The sequence below is a fragment of the Cervus elaphus genome, chromosome X, assembly GCF_910594005.1.
Source record: "Cervus elaphus chromosome X, mCerEla1.1, whole genome shotgun sequence".
Classification (NCBI taxonomy): Eukaryota; Metazoa; Chordata; class Mammalia; order Artiodactyla; family Cervidae; genus Cervus; species Cervus elaphus.
The window spans coordinates 151,303,089-151,321,622 of record NC_057848.1 but is presented as its reverse complement, the minus strand read 5'-3'; the positions used below and the strand labels follow the sequence as shown (position 1 = coordinate 151,321,622).

The following is an 18,534-nucleotide window of genomic DNA, read 5'->3' as shown; positions in this document are numbered from 1 at the left end:
CCAAAATCACCATGGATGATGACTGCAGCCATGAAATTAAAAGACACTTGCTCCTTTGAAGGAAAGCTATGACAAATCTAGACAGCATATTAAAAAGTAGAGACATCACTTTGTCGACAAAGGTTCATACAGTCAAAGCTATGGTGTTTCCAGGTGTCATACGGATATAAGAGTTGGACCGTAAAGAAAGCTGAGCACTGAAGAATTGATGCTTTTTAATTGTGGTGCTGAAGAGTCCCTTGAGAGTCCCAAGACCCTCTTGAGAGTCCCTTGGACTGCAAGGAGATCCAACCAGTTAATTCTAAAGGAAATCAGTCCTCAATATTCATTGGAAGGACTGATGCTGAAGCTGAAGCTCCAATACTTTGGCCACCCAATGTGAACAGCTGAGTCACTGGAAAAGGCCCTGATGCTGGGCAAGATTGAAAGCAGGAGAAGGGGGTGGCAGAGGATGAGATGGTTAGATAACATCATCAGCTCAAAGGACATGAATTTGAGCACACTCCAGGAGACAGTGGAAGACAGAGAAGGCTGGCATGCTGCAGTCCATGGGGTTGAAAAGAGTTGGACACCACTTAGCAACTGAACAACAACAAGAGAATGTAAAATGCCAAGAGTCAACTCTAATGTATTAAACTATGAACTTTAGGTGATAATAATGTGTCAATGTAGCTTCACGGACTATAAAAAATGTACTACACTGCTGCAGGATGTTGATAATGAGGAGACTGTGTATGAGTGTCAATCTTTTTACTTTCTGCCAATTTTGCTGTGAACAAAAAATTTTCCTTAAAGTTTGTTAATTTTTGAAAATGTTAATATTTACAATATTCCTGAAATTACACATTTTATAACTATTCAAACTTAGGATTGAAAATTTTAGATGTCAACTTAAAAATTTTTAAGAAGGCGTATCAGTTCAATTCAGTTGTTCAGTCGTGTCTGACTCTTTGAGACCCCATGGACTGCAGCATGCCAGGCTTCCCTGTCCATCACCAACTCCCAGAGTTTGCTCAAACTCATGTCCATGGAGTCTGTGATGCCATCCAGCCATCTCATCCTCTCTTGTCCCCTTCTCCTCCTGCCTTCAATCTTGCCCAGCATCAGGGTCTTTTCCAATGAGTCAGTTCTTTGCATCAGGTGGCCAAAGTATTGGAGCTTCAGCATCAATCCTTCCAAGGAATATTCAGGACTGACTTCCTTTAGGATGGACTGGTTGGATCTCCTTGCAGTCCTAGGGACTCTCAAGAGTCTTCTCCAATACCACAATTTAAAAGCATCAATTCTTCAGTGCTCGGCTTTCTTTATGGTCCAACTCTCACATCCATACATGACTACTGGAAAAACCAAAAGAAGGTATATAGTTTTCAAAATTCTTTTTGGCATTGTGGGGAACGAAGAGTGAAGACTCTTAGTCTAAGACAATGGTTTTCAACAAAGGCTTCGTCATCCCCGAGGACGCATCTTTAGTTGTCACTATAATTGGAGTCAGCGACTGGCATTTAGTGGGCACGGTGCCAACAATGCTAAACATCTTCCTAAGTGTGGAGCAGCCCCACATGAGAATTTTCCAGTATCCTATAAGATTTCTGAATGTCTCTGTACACTTATTTTTAATTGTTTGAATCTAGCCCCTAATTTTGTTTTACAATAATTGCAAAGTATTTCTAGACAGCTGTGATAAATGCTGAATTTTAGGGACTTTCCTGGCGGTCCACTGGTTAAGAATCCACCTGTCAGCACAAGGGGCATGAATTTGATCCCTGGCCGGGAAACTAACATCCCATGTGCCGCAGGGCAACTAAGCCCATAATCGCAACTACTGAGCCTGTGTGCCTCAACTAGAGAGAAGCCTGCTAGATGCAACTAAGACCCAATGCAGCCGAAAATAAATAAATAAATAAAATTTGTTTTAAAAAAATGCTGAGTTTTAGAGGAAGGCAACTACTATATACATAGAGGGAAGACTGTTCTTTTTCTTATGCACAATTCCCCAAAATGTATTTGCCACAGCCATGCCACTCGGCATTTGAGCTCCAATACCACCCCTGAAGAACCCTGCCTACACACAGGAGGTTGGAGATTCTGTTTAACAGACTGGGCATCAAACACAATTAAATTAGTGGAGACACATGAAATACAAGCTTACACTGAATTTTAGTAGGAGATTGGTTGCAAAATACTTCATGATATTTCCTGTTATTTTAAACAGGATAATAATAAATCATTGGAGAAAATAACATATTGAAATTATTTATTATTGTTTACATTGCTTGGAGGTTTTCACTCTTACCCTGTCACTGTCGCCAGAAGTCTACACACATTTTTACAGCTTCATGTTTTATTGTTTCCTTTCCCATCCATACTCTAGTCCCTATCATCTACCAAAAGATATGGTCTCCACAGTTGTCTTAGTAGTTTAACATTCCCTTGGCTTCCACAGAGAATCCATGTAATAGCCATTGAGAAGGTATCTACCTTTCTTAAAACCCAAATGAACTTTTTAGCCAACCCAATAAATCTGCTAGAGAGGACATTGGTCACTGCATTACTTGATGCTGCTTAGGCAACAACCCTCTGAAACAGAACTCAGAGCAGCCAGAGCTGGTTCTTCATCAGGGAGCAGTACCAGCTCTGGCTTTTGAGAGCTATGCAATGACTGTGTGGCTCCTTCTGCAGCTGCTCTCCTTCCCTTCTGCTTTAATTCTTGGCTCTGAACTCCTGTCCATATTCTCTCCTCTCAGTTCTACATCACCTGTGCTTTTATGAAAAGCCTCCCTAAGAGACAGCAAGTCAATAAAACAACACACCTAGTTGTAGCCACCACATTTTCCCCACTTGTCCCAAAATTCTTATCTGGGCTGGTGGGAAGATCACTGCATAAGGAAGGTTCTGTGCCCTGGCTTCTGTGTGCCGTTAACTTCATTTAAGTCTCTGCACAATTGTCAGTCCTTCAGAGGGTCTTCATCTGACCTCCACACCTGAAACATCCCTGCTTGCCTGACCAGTCACTTTTCCCCTTAACCCTATGTAGCATTTCTTCATGGTACTTCTCCTCCAGATTGTTACTGGTCAGTGTCTGCCTCCCTTTCAGACTCTAAGTTCTCTGAGGACACAGTCTGCTCTGATGGTGGCTGCATTCTCAGTGTACAGAAGAATGCCTGGCTATCAGTAGGAGCTCAAGAAATAGTTAAGTGAAGGAATCATTCAGCAAATCAGTGAAACCACTGCTGCTGAGTAACCTAGAGAGCTGCTGTTGTTAATTTACTGCTTTCTCCAGCTTACAAGAATGCACTGAAAGTCTCCTATTTCCTTTGAACTTATTTTTGATGTGCTAATCCAGGGCCAGGGCAGTGTTCCTGTGAAGTGTTACCCACACCTAACCACTTCCAAATTTGGGTTGCCAAAATGACCAAGGGCTTCCCTCATAGCTCAGTTGGTAAAGAATATGCCTGCAATGCAGGAGACCCCGGTTCCATTCCTGGGTTGGGAAGATCCGCTGGAGAAGGGATAGGCTACCCACTCCAGTATTCTTGGGCTTCTCTGGTGGCTCAGCTGGTAAAGAATCCACCTGCAATGTGGGAGACCTGGGTTCGATCCCTGGGGTGGGAAGATCACCTGGAGGAGGGAAAGGCTACCCACTCCAGTATTCTGGCCTGGAGAATTCCATGGACTATACAGTCCATGGGGTCGCAAAGAGACGGACACGACTGAGTGACTTTCACTTTTCAAAATGACCAAAGCCAAATCACTGCAAAGGTCTCCCCAGGACACAGCAGCTTAGGACCAGACTCCAGGTGGCAGTGCTCACATAAGGAATGGTTTTCCACTCAAAATAAAGGAAATGAACAGAGATGAGTCCTCTGCCCACCTTGGGTTCCCTCTGAATGATCTGTCCAGTAACCACTGCCTCTTATCATCTCTTCCTTCTGGAAAGAATTCTATTCAGGAACCATATGGTCACTATGTTCAGCAAAATCTGCAAACAATTCCTCCTAAATATTCAAAAAGTAGTTTTAAACTTGTGGAAGACAACAAAATACTGTAAAAAAACAGATATGTAGTCTCTTACTATCACCTTGCTCCCTCACAGGAGAGGTGTAAGGGTTGGTGGTGTCTAGTTCATGTAATGCCACAAAAAATGATTATGGTAAAAGGAAATGCTGCTTCTGGAAGCTACAGAGAAGAGACCCAGGTCTCCCAGAACAGCCACTTTTCCTTTTATACAAACGGAAATCGGTAGGCCTTTTGGAAGAAGAAAATTTCAACCTACGTCTAATTACCCTTCTCTCTCCACAGCTTATGAACTCAGTCACTTCCTTCAGTGTAAACCAAGATTACTTGCATATATAAACTCCATTTCTTTAACACATGGTGCATAAATTCAATTAATCAGGACAGTTTTAAGCCACTACCGTTAGCACAACACTGTCCTAAGTGCTATGGGTCACACCAAAGAAACAGACAATGACCTTGCTCAACATTAATCATCCTGAGTTTCCTCCAGTCTCCAAGATTTGAAATCAGAATAATATTGCTTTTCTCCTAACCCTCTAGGAAATTTCAGAAGTAGGAACTGGAACATTCTTCAAACATAAGAAGAAAGGTATTAATGGAAAACACGAAGCAGTTACACTTGGTGGTATTATTAGTCTCTCTTTCTCTAGGAATCAACTGTTTATAATCTCATGATATAATTTCCCCTATGGTTTTTTTAAAATCTCATGTTAAATTTCAGGTAGTAAATAAGGAACCCAATATAGGCTGAATTGGGAGCATTAACAATGGGAGGTTTTAAAGATAGAAGCCTTAAAGGGGTTCTTTTCAGGAAGCACATTATATAAGAGTTTTCTAGACAAAAAGAAAATGCACTTCTTACCTCCTACCAACAAGTAGCTGTTGGGAAACAGTGTTTTCGCTTGCATAAGTGCCCTTGCATGACCTGAGTGGAAGAGGTCAAATATTCCATCGGCATATACTCTCACGGGCCTGTCAACTGTGGAAGAAAGAAAACATCATCAACAGAACTGCAGAATAAGGAATCCCAGTCACCTGATCCTTCCATCAGTACAGCACTGTAAGAAGGTTTACCTGGAGAAAACACAATGTCTATATACCATCAGTTGCATATTAGTGCATGAAATTAATTTTACCAAGAAGTTCTTTTCAGGACACCAAAGGAGAGTAAAAACATAACAAAATTAAGATTGACCCAGAACACACATTTTAAACTGCAGAGCACTGGGGAATTGTCTCGACCCAGAGTAGAGTCTCAGGTGGCTGAGTTGGCAGATTTAGACAGACCAAGCATAACCAAAGGGTTGGCAGAGTCAGGCCAGCAGGAATATCAAGGTAGGAGTGACTGGGGAGCTCAATGAAAGGCCAAACAAGTTCACCCTGGAGTCTGGTAGTCCCAAACAAAGACCCCTAAGTCCTATTCCCAAAGGTAAAGACGCTGCTGTGCACCTCCTCCAAGTCACCATCACAGAGTGAAATTCAGCCTTGATAGGTGTATTTACACCACAGAGATTGGCAAGTGTTCAAGTCAGGGCTTAATTCCCTCTGGAGGGCCAGTTGTTACACATTTACCACTGCACAAAGGTCTTGATATCCTTGATATCCTATTCTTGATATGATACTCTTGATATCCTAAGATGTGGGGCAGTGGGGGGGCACATGCCCCAAAGAGAGGAGAGTCAGGGAGCAAAAGTTACATGTGTGGTGCTCAGGGATGGAGGAATGTGACCCATACTACAGTCATCCCTAGGGAGAACGGTCAAGACAGACAGAGACTCTCAGTGTGAAATATAGTGCTCTGGGAAGTGCCATGTCTTCAGGAAGAGGGACACACTTCACCACAGCTTCCTGGGAGTCAGGTGACTGCTCAGAAGCGCAGAATGACACTTTTGCTGAGCCAGCCCAAAGACCCAGCACTTCCAGTAAGAGGGAGGTACCGGGAGGTAGAGGGGTTGGGCGCCAACGTTTACACCATTCTGGACTCTCAAAAACACTAGAAAGTGAAAATATAGCCAACTAAGGGCTTCCCTTGTGGCTCAGCTGGTAAAGAATCCGCTTGCAATGTGGGGGACCTGGGTTCGATCCCTGGGTTGGGAAGATCCCCTGGAGAAGGGAAAGGCTACCCACTACAGTATTCTGGCCTGGAGAATTCCATGGACTATGTTGCAAAGAGTTGGACACAACTGAGCAACTTTCACTTCACTTTCACAAGCTAAATATGGCCAACTGAACACACACACTCTCATCTCCACTCCCTCTCAAACACCACAAGAATTACAGAGAAAGAATTAAAAAGGGATAATCCCCCAAGGACAGAGGAAACAACAAAGGCAATGACAGTGGATTAAAGATGTCAACTGCAATTTGGAAAGTTGGTTGTCAAATGCTGGGTATCTATAGAGAACAAGAATCAGAGGTGGGGCAGATGGGGAAAGGATTGCTGGTTGGTTGGCTTTACGAGCCTAAGATTCCTACTAACTTTTTAAAGACACATTATATTGATGTTATACATTTTTTCAAAAAGAAATCCGTGCAAACTTCTGTTGGATGATCCTTAAGTCTTAGATTTAAAATTGTGATTATTTTTTTACATACTACAACCTTATTAATTCAGAACATAAATTGAAAGGAACATTACATTAATACATTCAGATGGTACAATGCTTCTAATAAATTAAATTTTTCTAATAAAAAAACTTGAGAGACTTTATTTCAGATAAGGAATTGCAATTATTCCCAATTATACACCATTTTGAGCAAACAGAATTGCCTTCACAGGATTATACTGTATTCTAAATAAGGCACAGTAAATAGAAAATACTTTGAAATAACAAACTGTCTAATGAGGGATCCTTGGTTTCAAAGCTCTTATTCAATTTGATTTCAATTGAGGAAAATTTGTTTTAAGATATAAACCCCAAGGGAAAGCAGATGGCAGTTTTGCAGAACTTTTTGTTATTGATTCAGAGGTGATCAAGATAAATAAAATCAGGAAGCAGGGAGGAAAGAAAAGTGAAGTGAAGAATGATGATATAATTAGGCTATTTAGTAGATCTTTGAAGAGTATTTATGGAGTTGATTTTGCAATAAGCTCACTTTTTTTAATTGTAGTGTGTCAGCAATTGCCAGACTAAGAAATTCTGCAGGACCAAAAAAACCCCCAAAACCCAGATCTCTTCAACAAATAAACTTTAAGAAAAAAAGAAGAGAGAGAGAGATGAAGAGGGGATCTTAGAGATTAAAAGATATATTAAAAATATCTCAACATATTGTAATGTACAGACATAATTTGGATTTGGCTTCAAGCAAACTATAAATAAATGATGACATAAGACAACTGGAGGGATATATGTATACATAGAGCTGATTCACTTTACTATACAGCAGAAACTAACACAATATTGTAAAGTAACTAGACTCCAATAAAAAAGAAAAGACAATTGGAAATTGGAACACTAGATATTTGATTATATTAAAGAATTACTGTTAATTTTTTAGGTGAGCTAATGGTATAGTGGTTATATCTTAAAAAACCAGAGCTCTTAATTTTAAGACATTATACAGAAATATTTATGGATGAAATGATATGAAGCCTGGGATTTTGTTGCAAACAATTCAAGAGGGGAGAATTTATGAGGCAAGACTGGCCACAGGATGGTGGTTGTTAAGTATGGGTGATAGACACATGAAGGTTCATTATATTGTTCTACTTTCATGAATGTTTGAAATTCTCCATAATATTTTTAATAGACTGTGGCTTAACTTAATTTGCATATATATTTGCTTTAATCTTTGGTTGGAGGTTTTTCTGGACATCCCTTTAGGCATCTAGGGACTCTCCAAGGAGTCTATGCTGAGAACCACCGACCTGTGAAGCTACAGGTCTGGCAATGATCAAAAAGTCTCTCCACAGCCATGGTGGAAAGACCTTAAAGTAGCTCCCAGTGACTCCCACCTCATGCCCTTCTTGCCTCTGTGCAATCCCCTCCCTTCGAAATGGGAGTAGGACCTTTGCCTTGCTTCTAACCAGGAAAATATGACATCGGTGATAGATGTCTCTCCCATAATTATTTTACAGTGTGTAAGTCTCCATTTTGCTAGCAGACTCAATCTTTCTCCCTTGGTGGCTTTGAAGAAGCAAGCTGCCATACCTTAGAAGGGCCATGTGGCAAGGAATTGCAGGTGGCTTCTAGGAGCTGAGGGTGGTCTCTGGCTGACAACCAGCAAGAAGCTAGACCCTTGGTCTTAGAGTTACAAGGAAATAAATTCTGCCAACAACTTGAGTGAGCTCGAATACAGGTCTATCATGAGTCAAGCCTTCAGATGAGAAATGAGCCGAGTGACACTTTGAATGCAGCCTTGTGACTCTCTGAATAGAGGACTCAGCTAAGCCAGGCTCAGATTCCTCACCCATGGAAATTATGACATAATGAATATGCATTGTTTTAAGCCACTAGATCTGTGGTAATACATTAAATATCATAGAAACTGAATACAAAGGCACGATAGATTTCCTCCCTAAAGATTATTATGCTTTTTGAAAAGTACTTAAGGCAAATTCCTGTTTATCCTAAATGATCACAGCAAGGTATCAGATAAATGTGATGTTCTGGCAAAATGCAAATCTGTATACAACTCATTAATTGCCATATTTCAAATAATTTATTAATAAATATGACAAATTACATGTAACACCAAAATGATGCTGAATATTTTCTTGAAGATCATGGATACAAATAATTACCACGGTACACTACTGTGGGTAAAATCTGATTATTTTAACTACCTGGATCTTACATTCCAAATTTCTGTAAGCTATTCAGCATCTTAAAGTAGAGGGAACAGTAAAGAGGGCTGTACTTAACACACATCTCACACCATTTACAAAAATTAACTCAAAATGGATCATAAACCTAAATGCAAAGCTAAAACCATAAAATTTCTAGAAGACCTGAGAAAACCAAAAAGATACATGTACCCCAATGTTCACTGCAGCACTATTTACAATATCTAGGACATGGAAGCAACCTAGATGTCCATCAACAGGTGAATGGATAAAGATGTGGTACATATATACAATGGAGTATCATTCAGCGATAAAAAAGAACAAAATTGGGTCATTTGTATTGACGTGGATAAACCTAGAGTCTCTGTCATACAGAGTGAAGTTAGAAAGAGAAAAATAAATATCATATATTAACATCCACTGGATTATCGAAAAAGCAAGACATTTCCAGAAAAACATCTACTTACTGCTGCTTTATTGACTACGCCAAAGCCTTTGACTGTGTGGATCACAACAGCTGTGGAAAATTACTCAAGAGATGGGAATACGAGACCACCTGACCTGCCTCTTGAGAAATCTGTATGCAGGTCAGGAAGCAACAGTTTTTTTTTTAATTTATTTATTTTAATTGGAGGCTAATTACTTTACTATATTGTAGTGGTTTTTGTCATACATTGACATGAATCAGCAATAAGTTAGAACTGGACATGGAACAACAGACTGGTTCCAAATAGGAAAAGGAGTACGTCAAGGCTGTATATTGTCATCCTGCTTATTTAACTTATATGCAGAGTACATCATGTGAAATGCCAGGCTGGATGAAGCACAAGTTGGAATCAAGACTGCCAGGAGAAATATCAATAACCTCAGATATGCAGATGACACCACCCTTATGGCAGAAAGTGAAGAAGAACTAAAGAGCCTCTTGATGAAAGTGAAAGAGAAGAGTGAAAAAGCTCGCTTAAAATTCAACATTCAGAAAACTAAGATCAGGCATCTGGTCCCATCACTTCATGGCAAAGAGATGGGGAAACAATGGAAACAGTGAGAGATTTTATGTTTTGGGGCTCCAAAATTACTGCAGATGGTGACTGCAGCCGTGAAATTAAAAGACGCTTGCTCCCTGGAAGAAAAGTTATGACCAACCTAGACAGCATATTAAAAAGCAGAGACATTACTTTGCCAACAAAGGTCTGTTTAGTCAAGGCTATGGTTTTTCCAGTAGTCATGTATGGATGTGAGAGTTGGACTATAAAGAAAGCTGAGTGCCGAAGAATTGATGCTTTTGAACTGCGGTGTTGGAGAAGACTCTTGAGAGTCCCTTGGACTGCAAGGAGATCCAACCAGTCCATCCTAAAGGAGATCAGTCCTGAGTGTTTATTGGAAGGACTGATGCTGAAGCTGAAAGTCCAATACTTTGGCCACCTGAAGCGAAGAGCTGACTCATTGGAAAAGACCCTGATGCTGGGAAAGATTGAGGGCAGGAGGAGAAGGGGACGACAGAGGATGAGATGGTTGGATGGCATCACCGACTCAATGGCCATGAGTTTGGGTGGACTCCGGGAGTTGGCGATGGGCAGGGAGGCCTGGTGTGCTGCGGTGCATGTGTATACCGGGGATATGTGTGTGCCAAGAGCTGATTCACTTTGTTGTACAGCAGAAATTAATACAACATCGAAAAGCATTTATATTCCAATTTTTAAAAAATAAATAAAATTTCTAGAAGAAAAAAATCTTAGTGACTGAGTTTGGAAAAAATTTCTTAAATAGGAACCAAAAAGGATACACTATAAAACAAAAAAAAATTTATATATTAAACCTTATTTAAAATCTGTATTCTTCAAAAGACATATTTACAAATATGAAAAGGCAGGTCTTCGGGAGAAAATATTTGGAAAATATGTATTTGAGACTTGTATCTGGAATATATAAAGAACCCTCAAAACTCAATACTAAGATAAACAACTTTTTTAAAAGAGCAAAAAAATTTCAACAGCCATTTTGCCAAAGAAAATAGAGGATAGCAAATAAGGGCATGAAAAGATCCTCAACCCCATTAGTCATTAGGGAAACACAAATTAAGGTCACCCTGAGATATTACTTCCTACTCATTAGAGTGGCTAAAACTTTCAAAAATTATTGACCATACCAAGTGTTGGAGAGGATATAGAGCAAATGGAACTCTCATACACTGCTGATGGGAATGTATAATGGCACAAATGCATTGGAAAGCAGTTTGGCAGTTGGTTAAAAAGTTAAATATATACATACCATATGGCCAGATAGGAGGCAATCATCAACTACATTACATGTGAATTCACATTTTTGCAGGGCATGTTATGGGGTTTCTTGATATTGTTTCAGATTCAGGCAACAATAAAAGGGTGATTATTCATTTTTTCTTATGGCTCTTTAAAAGGAGCTTGTTAACAACGCCTTAAAAGTACATTTGGGGTACTTCCCTGGTGACCCAGTGGTTAAGAGTCTGCCTGTCAATGCAGGGAACATGGATTCAATCCCTGCTCTGGGAAGATTCCACATGCCACAGGATAACCAAGCCCATGCACCACAAAACCTACTAAAGCTCACGAGCTCTGGAGCCTGTGCTCCGCAACAAGAGAAGCCACTGCAATGAGAAACCCACACACCACAACTAGAGTAGCCCCCACTCGCCACAACTAGAGAAAAGCTGTATGCAGCAACAAAGACCCAGTGTAGCTAAAAATAATAAACATAATGAATAAACAAACTATTTTTTAAAAGCACACATGGATTTACAAAGCATATGTATTTCACTTAATCTTTCCATCAATTCTGTGAAGTAGGTAGGGGAGAAAGGACTTACTATCCTCTCTCATAGAGGGACAAATGAAAGCTTAGTAAAGCTGAGGAGCTTACCCAGCATCATACAACCGACTTAAGATACGAAAATGTGATATATATAATATGATAGAGTTTGAGTGCAAACCAAACTCAAATGTTCTTCTAACTCATGATGCCTCCTAGAAAACTACATGCCAATATTGAGTCTTTTAAAAAGAGAAAGACAGACTATTACTGAATGCCCAGTAATTATCTTTAGTATTGTTTTTATGTACAACTGATGTACAAAAAAGGTGGCAAAAAATTAAACTTTTAAAGTCTAATAGTTTCCTATCTATGAAGTATATATAGTTTTTTTAAATGTTTATTTTATTTATTCATCTTGGCTGCCTCAGGTCTAGTTGTGACATGAGGGTTTAATTGCTCCCTGGCATGTGGGATCTTAGTTCCCAGACCAGGGATTGAACCTGCATTCCCTATACTGCAAAGCAGGTTCTTAACCACTGGACCACCAGGGAAGTTCCTATAAAGTTTACATAGTTTTATATAAACTTTATCATTTTCTTCTACTTATAGGCAGTGATGCTACTTTCAGTCAATGATTGACATTTGCTTTTTAAAATACATTAAAGTTGAAAAAGAGTACATCTAAAGAAAAATTAAGTAAATTATAGTACAGGTGACACATAAATAAGGCAAAATTCAGTAAGGTGGCTCTTGAAACATGTATTTTGAAAGCTTTATACATATCACCATATGAACAGAACAATGCAAATTCCCTTTTTGTGAAGGAAAGTAAGAAATCAGAACTGAGTTTCCCTTAGTCAACTTTACTGAAAAGGAACCTATGAAACAATCATTTGGACTTGTCCTTTATCTCCAGGCAGAGGACTGATTCTTTATGTCTCAGGATACGTACTAATAAACCTTGGAGGGTCATAGCGTCACAGCTGGACAAGTTCAGCTAAGATTAAAGGTGCCAGTTTCACTCAACAACAACAAAAAACAACCCAATCAAAAAATGAGCAGACCTAAACAGACATTTCTCTGAAGAAGACATACAGATGGCCAAAACCACATGAAAAGATGCTTAACATATCTAATTATTAAAGAAATGCAAATCAAAACTACAGTGAGGTATTACCTCACACCAGTCAGAATGGCCATCATTAAAAAGTCTGTAAATAAGAAATGGTGGATAGGGTGTGGAGGAAAGGGAACCATTTTACATAGATGGGAATGTAAACTGGTGCAGCCACTATAGAGAACAGTATTTTTACCTCCAAAAGGTAAAAATAGAATCACTGTATCATCCAGCAATCCCACTCCTAGGCATACACCCAGATAAAACTGCATTTCAAAAAGATACATACACCGCTATGTTCACAGCAGCACCATCTGCAATAGCCAAGACATGGAGACAACCTAAATGCCTGGTGACAGACGAATGGACAAAGAAGATGTGGTACATATATATGATAGAATATTATGCAGCCATCAAAAAGATGACATTTAGAAAAAAAAAACAAACAATGCCATCGATGTCATAAAAAAAAAAAATGCCATTTGCAGCAACATGGATGGACCCGGAGTTCATCATACTAAGCGATGGAAGTCAGAAAGAAAAAGACAAAAACCATGTGATATCACTTAAATGTGGAAACTAAAATACAATACAAATCAACACATCTACAAAAACAGACTCACAGATATAAAGAAGACTTGCAGTTGCCAAGGGGAATGAGTAGGGGAGGGAAGGAATGGGAGTTTGAGATTAGCAGAGGCAAACTGTTAGATATAGTATGGATAAATGAGAAGGTCCTATTGTGTTGCACAGGTAACTAAATTTAATACCCTGTGACAAACCATAATGGAAAAGAATATAAAAAAGAATATATGTGTATGTATAACTGAGCCACTTTGCTGTACAGAAAAAAACTGTAAGTTTTTTTTTTTACAACATTGTAAATCAACCATACTTCAATAATTTTTTATAATGTGCTAGTTCCAACTGCTCTACTGTGCTCCTTCTCTTAAGGTTCCTCACCCTCTGACCTCACAGATGAGGTCCAGGAGCTAAAAGCTATAAGCAGCCTCTCAGAATTTATACACCAGCCCCTGTTTGGGTAGACCTAAGCCTGTGAAATATAAAGTAGGCAATTGTATGAAGTCATAAAATAGGCTAGTGAAGGAGTTAGTGAAAGACTTTAGTTGCAACTATAATCCTGAAACACACTGTAAACCCCCAATACAAGTCTCTTTCCTCTTTTTTGACAGGATGTTCAAGACAGCATCACAGAAGGGTGCTTACTAGTCTTGAAAATTACCAAACACTTCAAAAAGGTAATGACGTTTTTCTTGGTTTCTTAAACAATAGTCAAATAGCAAGATATTTTAAAAACTCTGTGAGCCCCTCTAGTAACAATCCAATGCAACAACTATTCTTTAGGTAACTGCCACAACACTTGCTCCAACCACTAACAGCAGTTACTCTTAAGCAGTGGTTCTAGCAGTATAGTCCCAGGACAGGCATTACCCAGGAACTTGTTAGAGATGCAAATACTCAAGCCTCACCCAGACCAAAATCTGGGAGAGGGGCCCAGCAGAGGGTTTTAGCAAGGCCTTCAGGGAGTTCTAAGCAAGCTAAAGTTTGAGGACCACTCTCAGTGACTATCAGAGTGTGGTCTAAGACGAATATGTGCCTTGTAAGTAATCAAAGCACTAACTTGTCACATTTTAACACTGATATTAAAAGTTCTAAGTAGGGCTTCCCCAGTGGTCCAGTGGTAGAGAATCCACCTGCCAGTGCAGGAGGCACAGGTTCAATTGCTGATCCAGGAAGATCCTATAGGCCACGGAGCAACTAAGCCCATGCGCCAGAACTACTGAGCCTGTGCTCCAGAGCCCGAGAGCCACAACTACTGAGTCCACAGGCCACAACTACTGAAGCCCACGTGCCCTAGAGTCTGTGCTATGCTACAAGAGAAGCCTCCACAATAAGAAGCTCACACACTGCAACTACAGAGTAGCCCCCACTTTATGCAACTAGAGAAAAACCTGTGCACATCAACAAAGACCCAGCACAGCCAAAAAAATGTAAAAAAAAATTTTTTTTAAGACGCTCTAAATAAAGGATTTCCTAACAGAAGTTCCCTTGGCCAGATGCCCACCAAACATCACAAAAGTTCTTCTGGATGACTTCCCAGTATGGTCACCTGAGATAAAAGGGGAGAAATTCTGAGAGTAGTAGTTCACCTTTGCTCCATCTCATCCCTCCTCTAATGACCTGTGTACCACAGAGCCCACCGTACAGGTATTTTAAAATGCACCATCTTATTCTAGCTTGATTCTCAGGCTTTAAATCTCTTGGCGGGACTTCCCTGGTGGTACAGTGGGTAAGAATCCTCCTGCCAATGCAGGAAACACAAGTTCGATCCCTGCTCCAGGAAGATCCCACATTCCATGAAGCAATTAAGCCTGTGTGCTACCACTACTGAACCTGTGCTCTAGAGCCCGTGAGCCCCAACTACTGAGCTCACATGTCTTAGAGCCCATGTTCTGCAACAAGAGAAGCCACTGCAATGAGAAGCCCGTGCACTGTAACCAAGAGCAGCCCCACTCACCACAACCAGAGAAAGCCCGAGTGCAGCAACAAAGACCCAGAGCCACCAAAAATAAAATAAATTATTAAAACAACAACAACAAACAAATGAACACTTGGCAGTTAGCCTACAGGTGCTCTGTCTCACTCAATCAGCCTACAGCAGGTCAAACTCTCTCTGATTCTATTTCCAACTGATGAGCTCCTTTTCTTGTCTCCATCTTTCATTCGTTCAATCATTCATTCACAAAATATTTACTGAGCATACAGTACTTCTCCAGGTACTGGTGAAACAGCAGTGGGCACGGAGATGAGATGGCCCTCCCACTACAGAAGATCGTAGCTTATGTCTTGTTCACACACTCGCCAGCCTCCAGTTCAAAGTCTGAGTATGTTCTCACTGAGCTTCACAGGGCAGCCCATTGCAGTGGACAAAGCAGGGGTATGAGGTGAAAGGGACCTGAGATCTAATCCCAGCTCTACCAGTTGGCTAGGACATTTGACAAGTTACTTTCCAGTTCTCCAAGTGTCACCTGCCTTGTCAGCAGAGAGAGCACAAAAATACCCACCTTAACCAGTTTTTGCAAAGTCTAAATAGAGTACATAGAGGGCACAGCACCTAGCAGATGGAGAGCAAGTTCGAATCCCCTTTCCTTTCCCTTAGAAAAGTAGGATCCTTTTCTGCTCGGACCTAAAGCTCATCCTTTAACTTGAAGTCAAGTCTGTTCTCTTCATAACCACTTGGACTTTCATTCCACCTTTTAGATTTATTACTGCATCAGCATTTCTCAGGCTATGGTCTATAGGTCCTCAACTTCAGAATCACCTGGGCTATTTGTTTAAAATGCAGATGCCTGGGCTCCATCCTAGATTTAGGAGTCTGGGAGAGTGAGCAAAACCTCTGCTGCTTACAAACTTACCAGGTGATTATTTGCACACTGGTTTAGCTGCTTGTTCTGCACTATCTCCTCAAGGCTTTTCTTGCCTAAATTTTCACAACAAGTCATTATAAGGACTTCCTTGGTGATCCAGTGGTTAAGAATCCGCCTGTCAACACAGGCAATGTGGGTTCAATCCCTGGTCCGGGAACTAAGATCCCACATGCCACAGGGCAACTAAGCCTGTGCACCACAACTAGAGAGCAGCCCCATTCACCATAACTAGGGAAAGCCCCCACAGCAACAAAGACCCAGTGTGGCCAAAAATAAATAAGTAAATTTAAAAAAAGAAGTCACTACAAAGCCCTCTAACTGTCTGCTCTGCTCCTCACTTCACTCCCTCAAAGCTCTTCTTAAAGGGGCAGCAGAGTGTCATGGCCAACAGATCAAGCTTGAGCACAAACAGGTTTGAGATCCAATCCCAGCTTTAGCACTTACCAGTGGTTCTCAAAGCGTGGTTCCCCAGCAGCAGCCTCACCTGGGAACTTCTTAGAGACGCACATTCTTGGGTCTCACCCCAGCTGGACTGAATCAGGGGGTAAGGCCCAGCCACCTGTGTTTTAATAAGCCCTCTGGGTTATTCTGAGACAGACTCAAATGTGAGAAACACTGCCACTTACTAGCTAAACGATCTTCTGCAGATTCACAGCTTCTCTAAAGTAGCGGCCCCCAACCTTTTTGGCACCAGGAACTGGTTTTGTGGGAGACAATTTTTCCATGGACTGGGGTGGGGATGGTTTGGGGATGATTCAAGTACCTTACATTGATTGTGAGCTTTATTTCTATCATTATTACATCAGCTCCACCTCAGATCATCAGGCGCTAGATCCTGGAGGTTGGGGACCCCTGGTCTAAAGCCTTCACTTCCTCACCTGTGAAATACTAAACATATCAACCACATAGGGTTGTGCTAGTGAAATGACAATAAAGATAAAGAACTTAGTGTACAGTAAGTACCTAATAAATATCTGCTGCTCTTAAGCAAACTGTCCTTTGTCCCATGGATTCTATTACATTTGGGATGTTTATTTTTTGGGCTGGCGAGTGGAAACCATAGCATTATGCCATCTCAAATGGCTCAAGGCTCACCTGCTGGACTAGTCTTATTTTTCACTCCATCCCAATCGACAGGAATGCCACTCACTCACTCCCTATCATTGTGCCTTCACTATTCCTCTTTCACTTGCCCACAATATCCTTCCATTTTCTGTGCACAAAGAACCCATCGTACTTTTTCCGAAAGATCAGCTCAGGTCTGGGATTAGGTCTTGCCTGACCGCTTGAAGCCAAATGAATCTGCCCTTCTCAAAACTGTCAGCTATCATTTGTATTGCAGGATTTAACCCCTAAGCACATGCATGCAAGCTACTGGTGGGTTTTTATTTCCTATCTAGTTGTCTTGTCTCTTTAATTATAGTGAACGCTCTTAGGAAACAGAGATAGCACCTTACAGTTCTTTTTACATCTCTTCCCTCTCCATCTCTGGTAGGGGCTAAAGGAATGAACGGTAAATTCCTAGAGCAGAGCCAGGGCATACTTGGAGAAACTTTTAAAACACAGACTTTTAAGAATGGTAATAATTACAGTTGCGGAGGTTTGTCTATGACTTCACAGTTTTTAAAAAGATGCAATGGTATATTGTCAAAAAAACCACAATCTAGTTGTCATAAAAAGCCTGCTTAGGAATCCTGGCCCTGTTTGCACATGAGGAAACAGATTCAGACTGTTCTCATGACTCGCCCAGGCAGCAGAAAGTAAAAGAAGAGAGCTGGGGCTCCAACTCCAGTGTCCTGCAACATCTTTTCCTTGGCTACTTTGTTTGGTCCAGTTGATCGCCATCGGCATTTACCCTTCCCGCCCTGTGTGATCACCTCTAGATGCATGTCTCCAATTTGAAGCGAGAGCTGCTCACATAATGATGGGCCTTTCTGCCACTTGAGATGTCAGGACAGGGCCCGTCCGGAGATTAAGTAGTACAGCCTCACCTGGTGTCCCTAAGCGGGCTTGAGCAATAGTCAGTTTCTCATGGGGTGCTTGGCACTGACAACTGGTTTCATCTGCAAATGGGGCAGGTGCAGTCAGGGTCTAGAAGGAAAAAAGAGAAAGGGAGTAAATTTAGTCTGACAGCCTTGGCTTTAGCACTGACTTCCCCTGAAGTTTTATTTCTGTTGGCTACATGTGGATGATTAAGTAGAAGATATCCACTCAGTCTTTCAGAGAAATATCGTACTGTTAGAAAGAAAAACAGGGGTATTGTTCATGAAGGCTTTTTTTTTTTTTCCCCTGACTGATGCTTCAGCAATAAGCTCTCCAGCATGTACTATCTGCCAGGTACCAGACGTGGTGCTCTGGACATGGTCTCTCCCCCA

The 18,534-nt window shown here is 40.8% G+C and overlaps 1 protein-coding gene across 8 annotated transcripts in view; it reads right to left on the bottom strand.

Annotated features, from left to right (window-relative positions):
• PCYT1B (phosphate cytidylyltransferase 1B, choline) overlaps window positions 1–18,534 on the bottom strand; it is a 147,728-nt gene that overhangs the window by 67,121 nt on the left and 62,073 nt on the right. For 7 of the 8 annotated variants that reach the window (XR_006339984.1, XM_043897114.1, XM_043897116.1 and 4 more), the window contains exons 2-3: window positions 18,151–18,250; window positions 4,880–4,996 (exon numbers count right to left, since the gene is read on the bottom strand). Coding sequence is in view for 7 of the 8 variants with exons in the window: in XM_043897114.1 (XP_043753049.1) it covers window positions 4,880–4,996; window positions 18,151–18,250 (217 nt within the window). In the remaining variant the exon portion in view is untranslated. The remainder of the gene's footprint in view (window positions 1–4,879; window positions 4,997–18,150; window positions 18,251–18,534) is intronic. The other variant, XM_043897119.1, reaches the window with a different exon arrangement.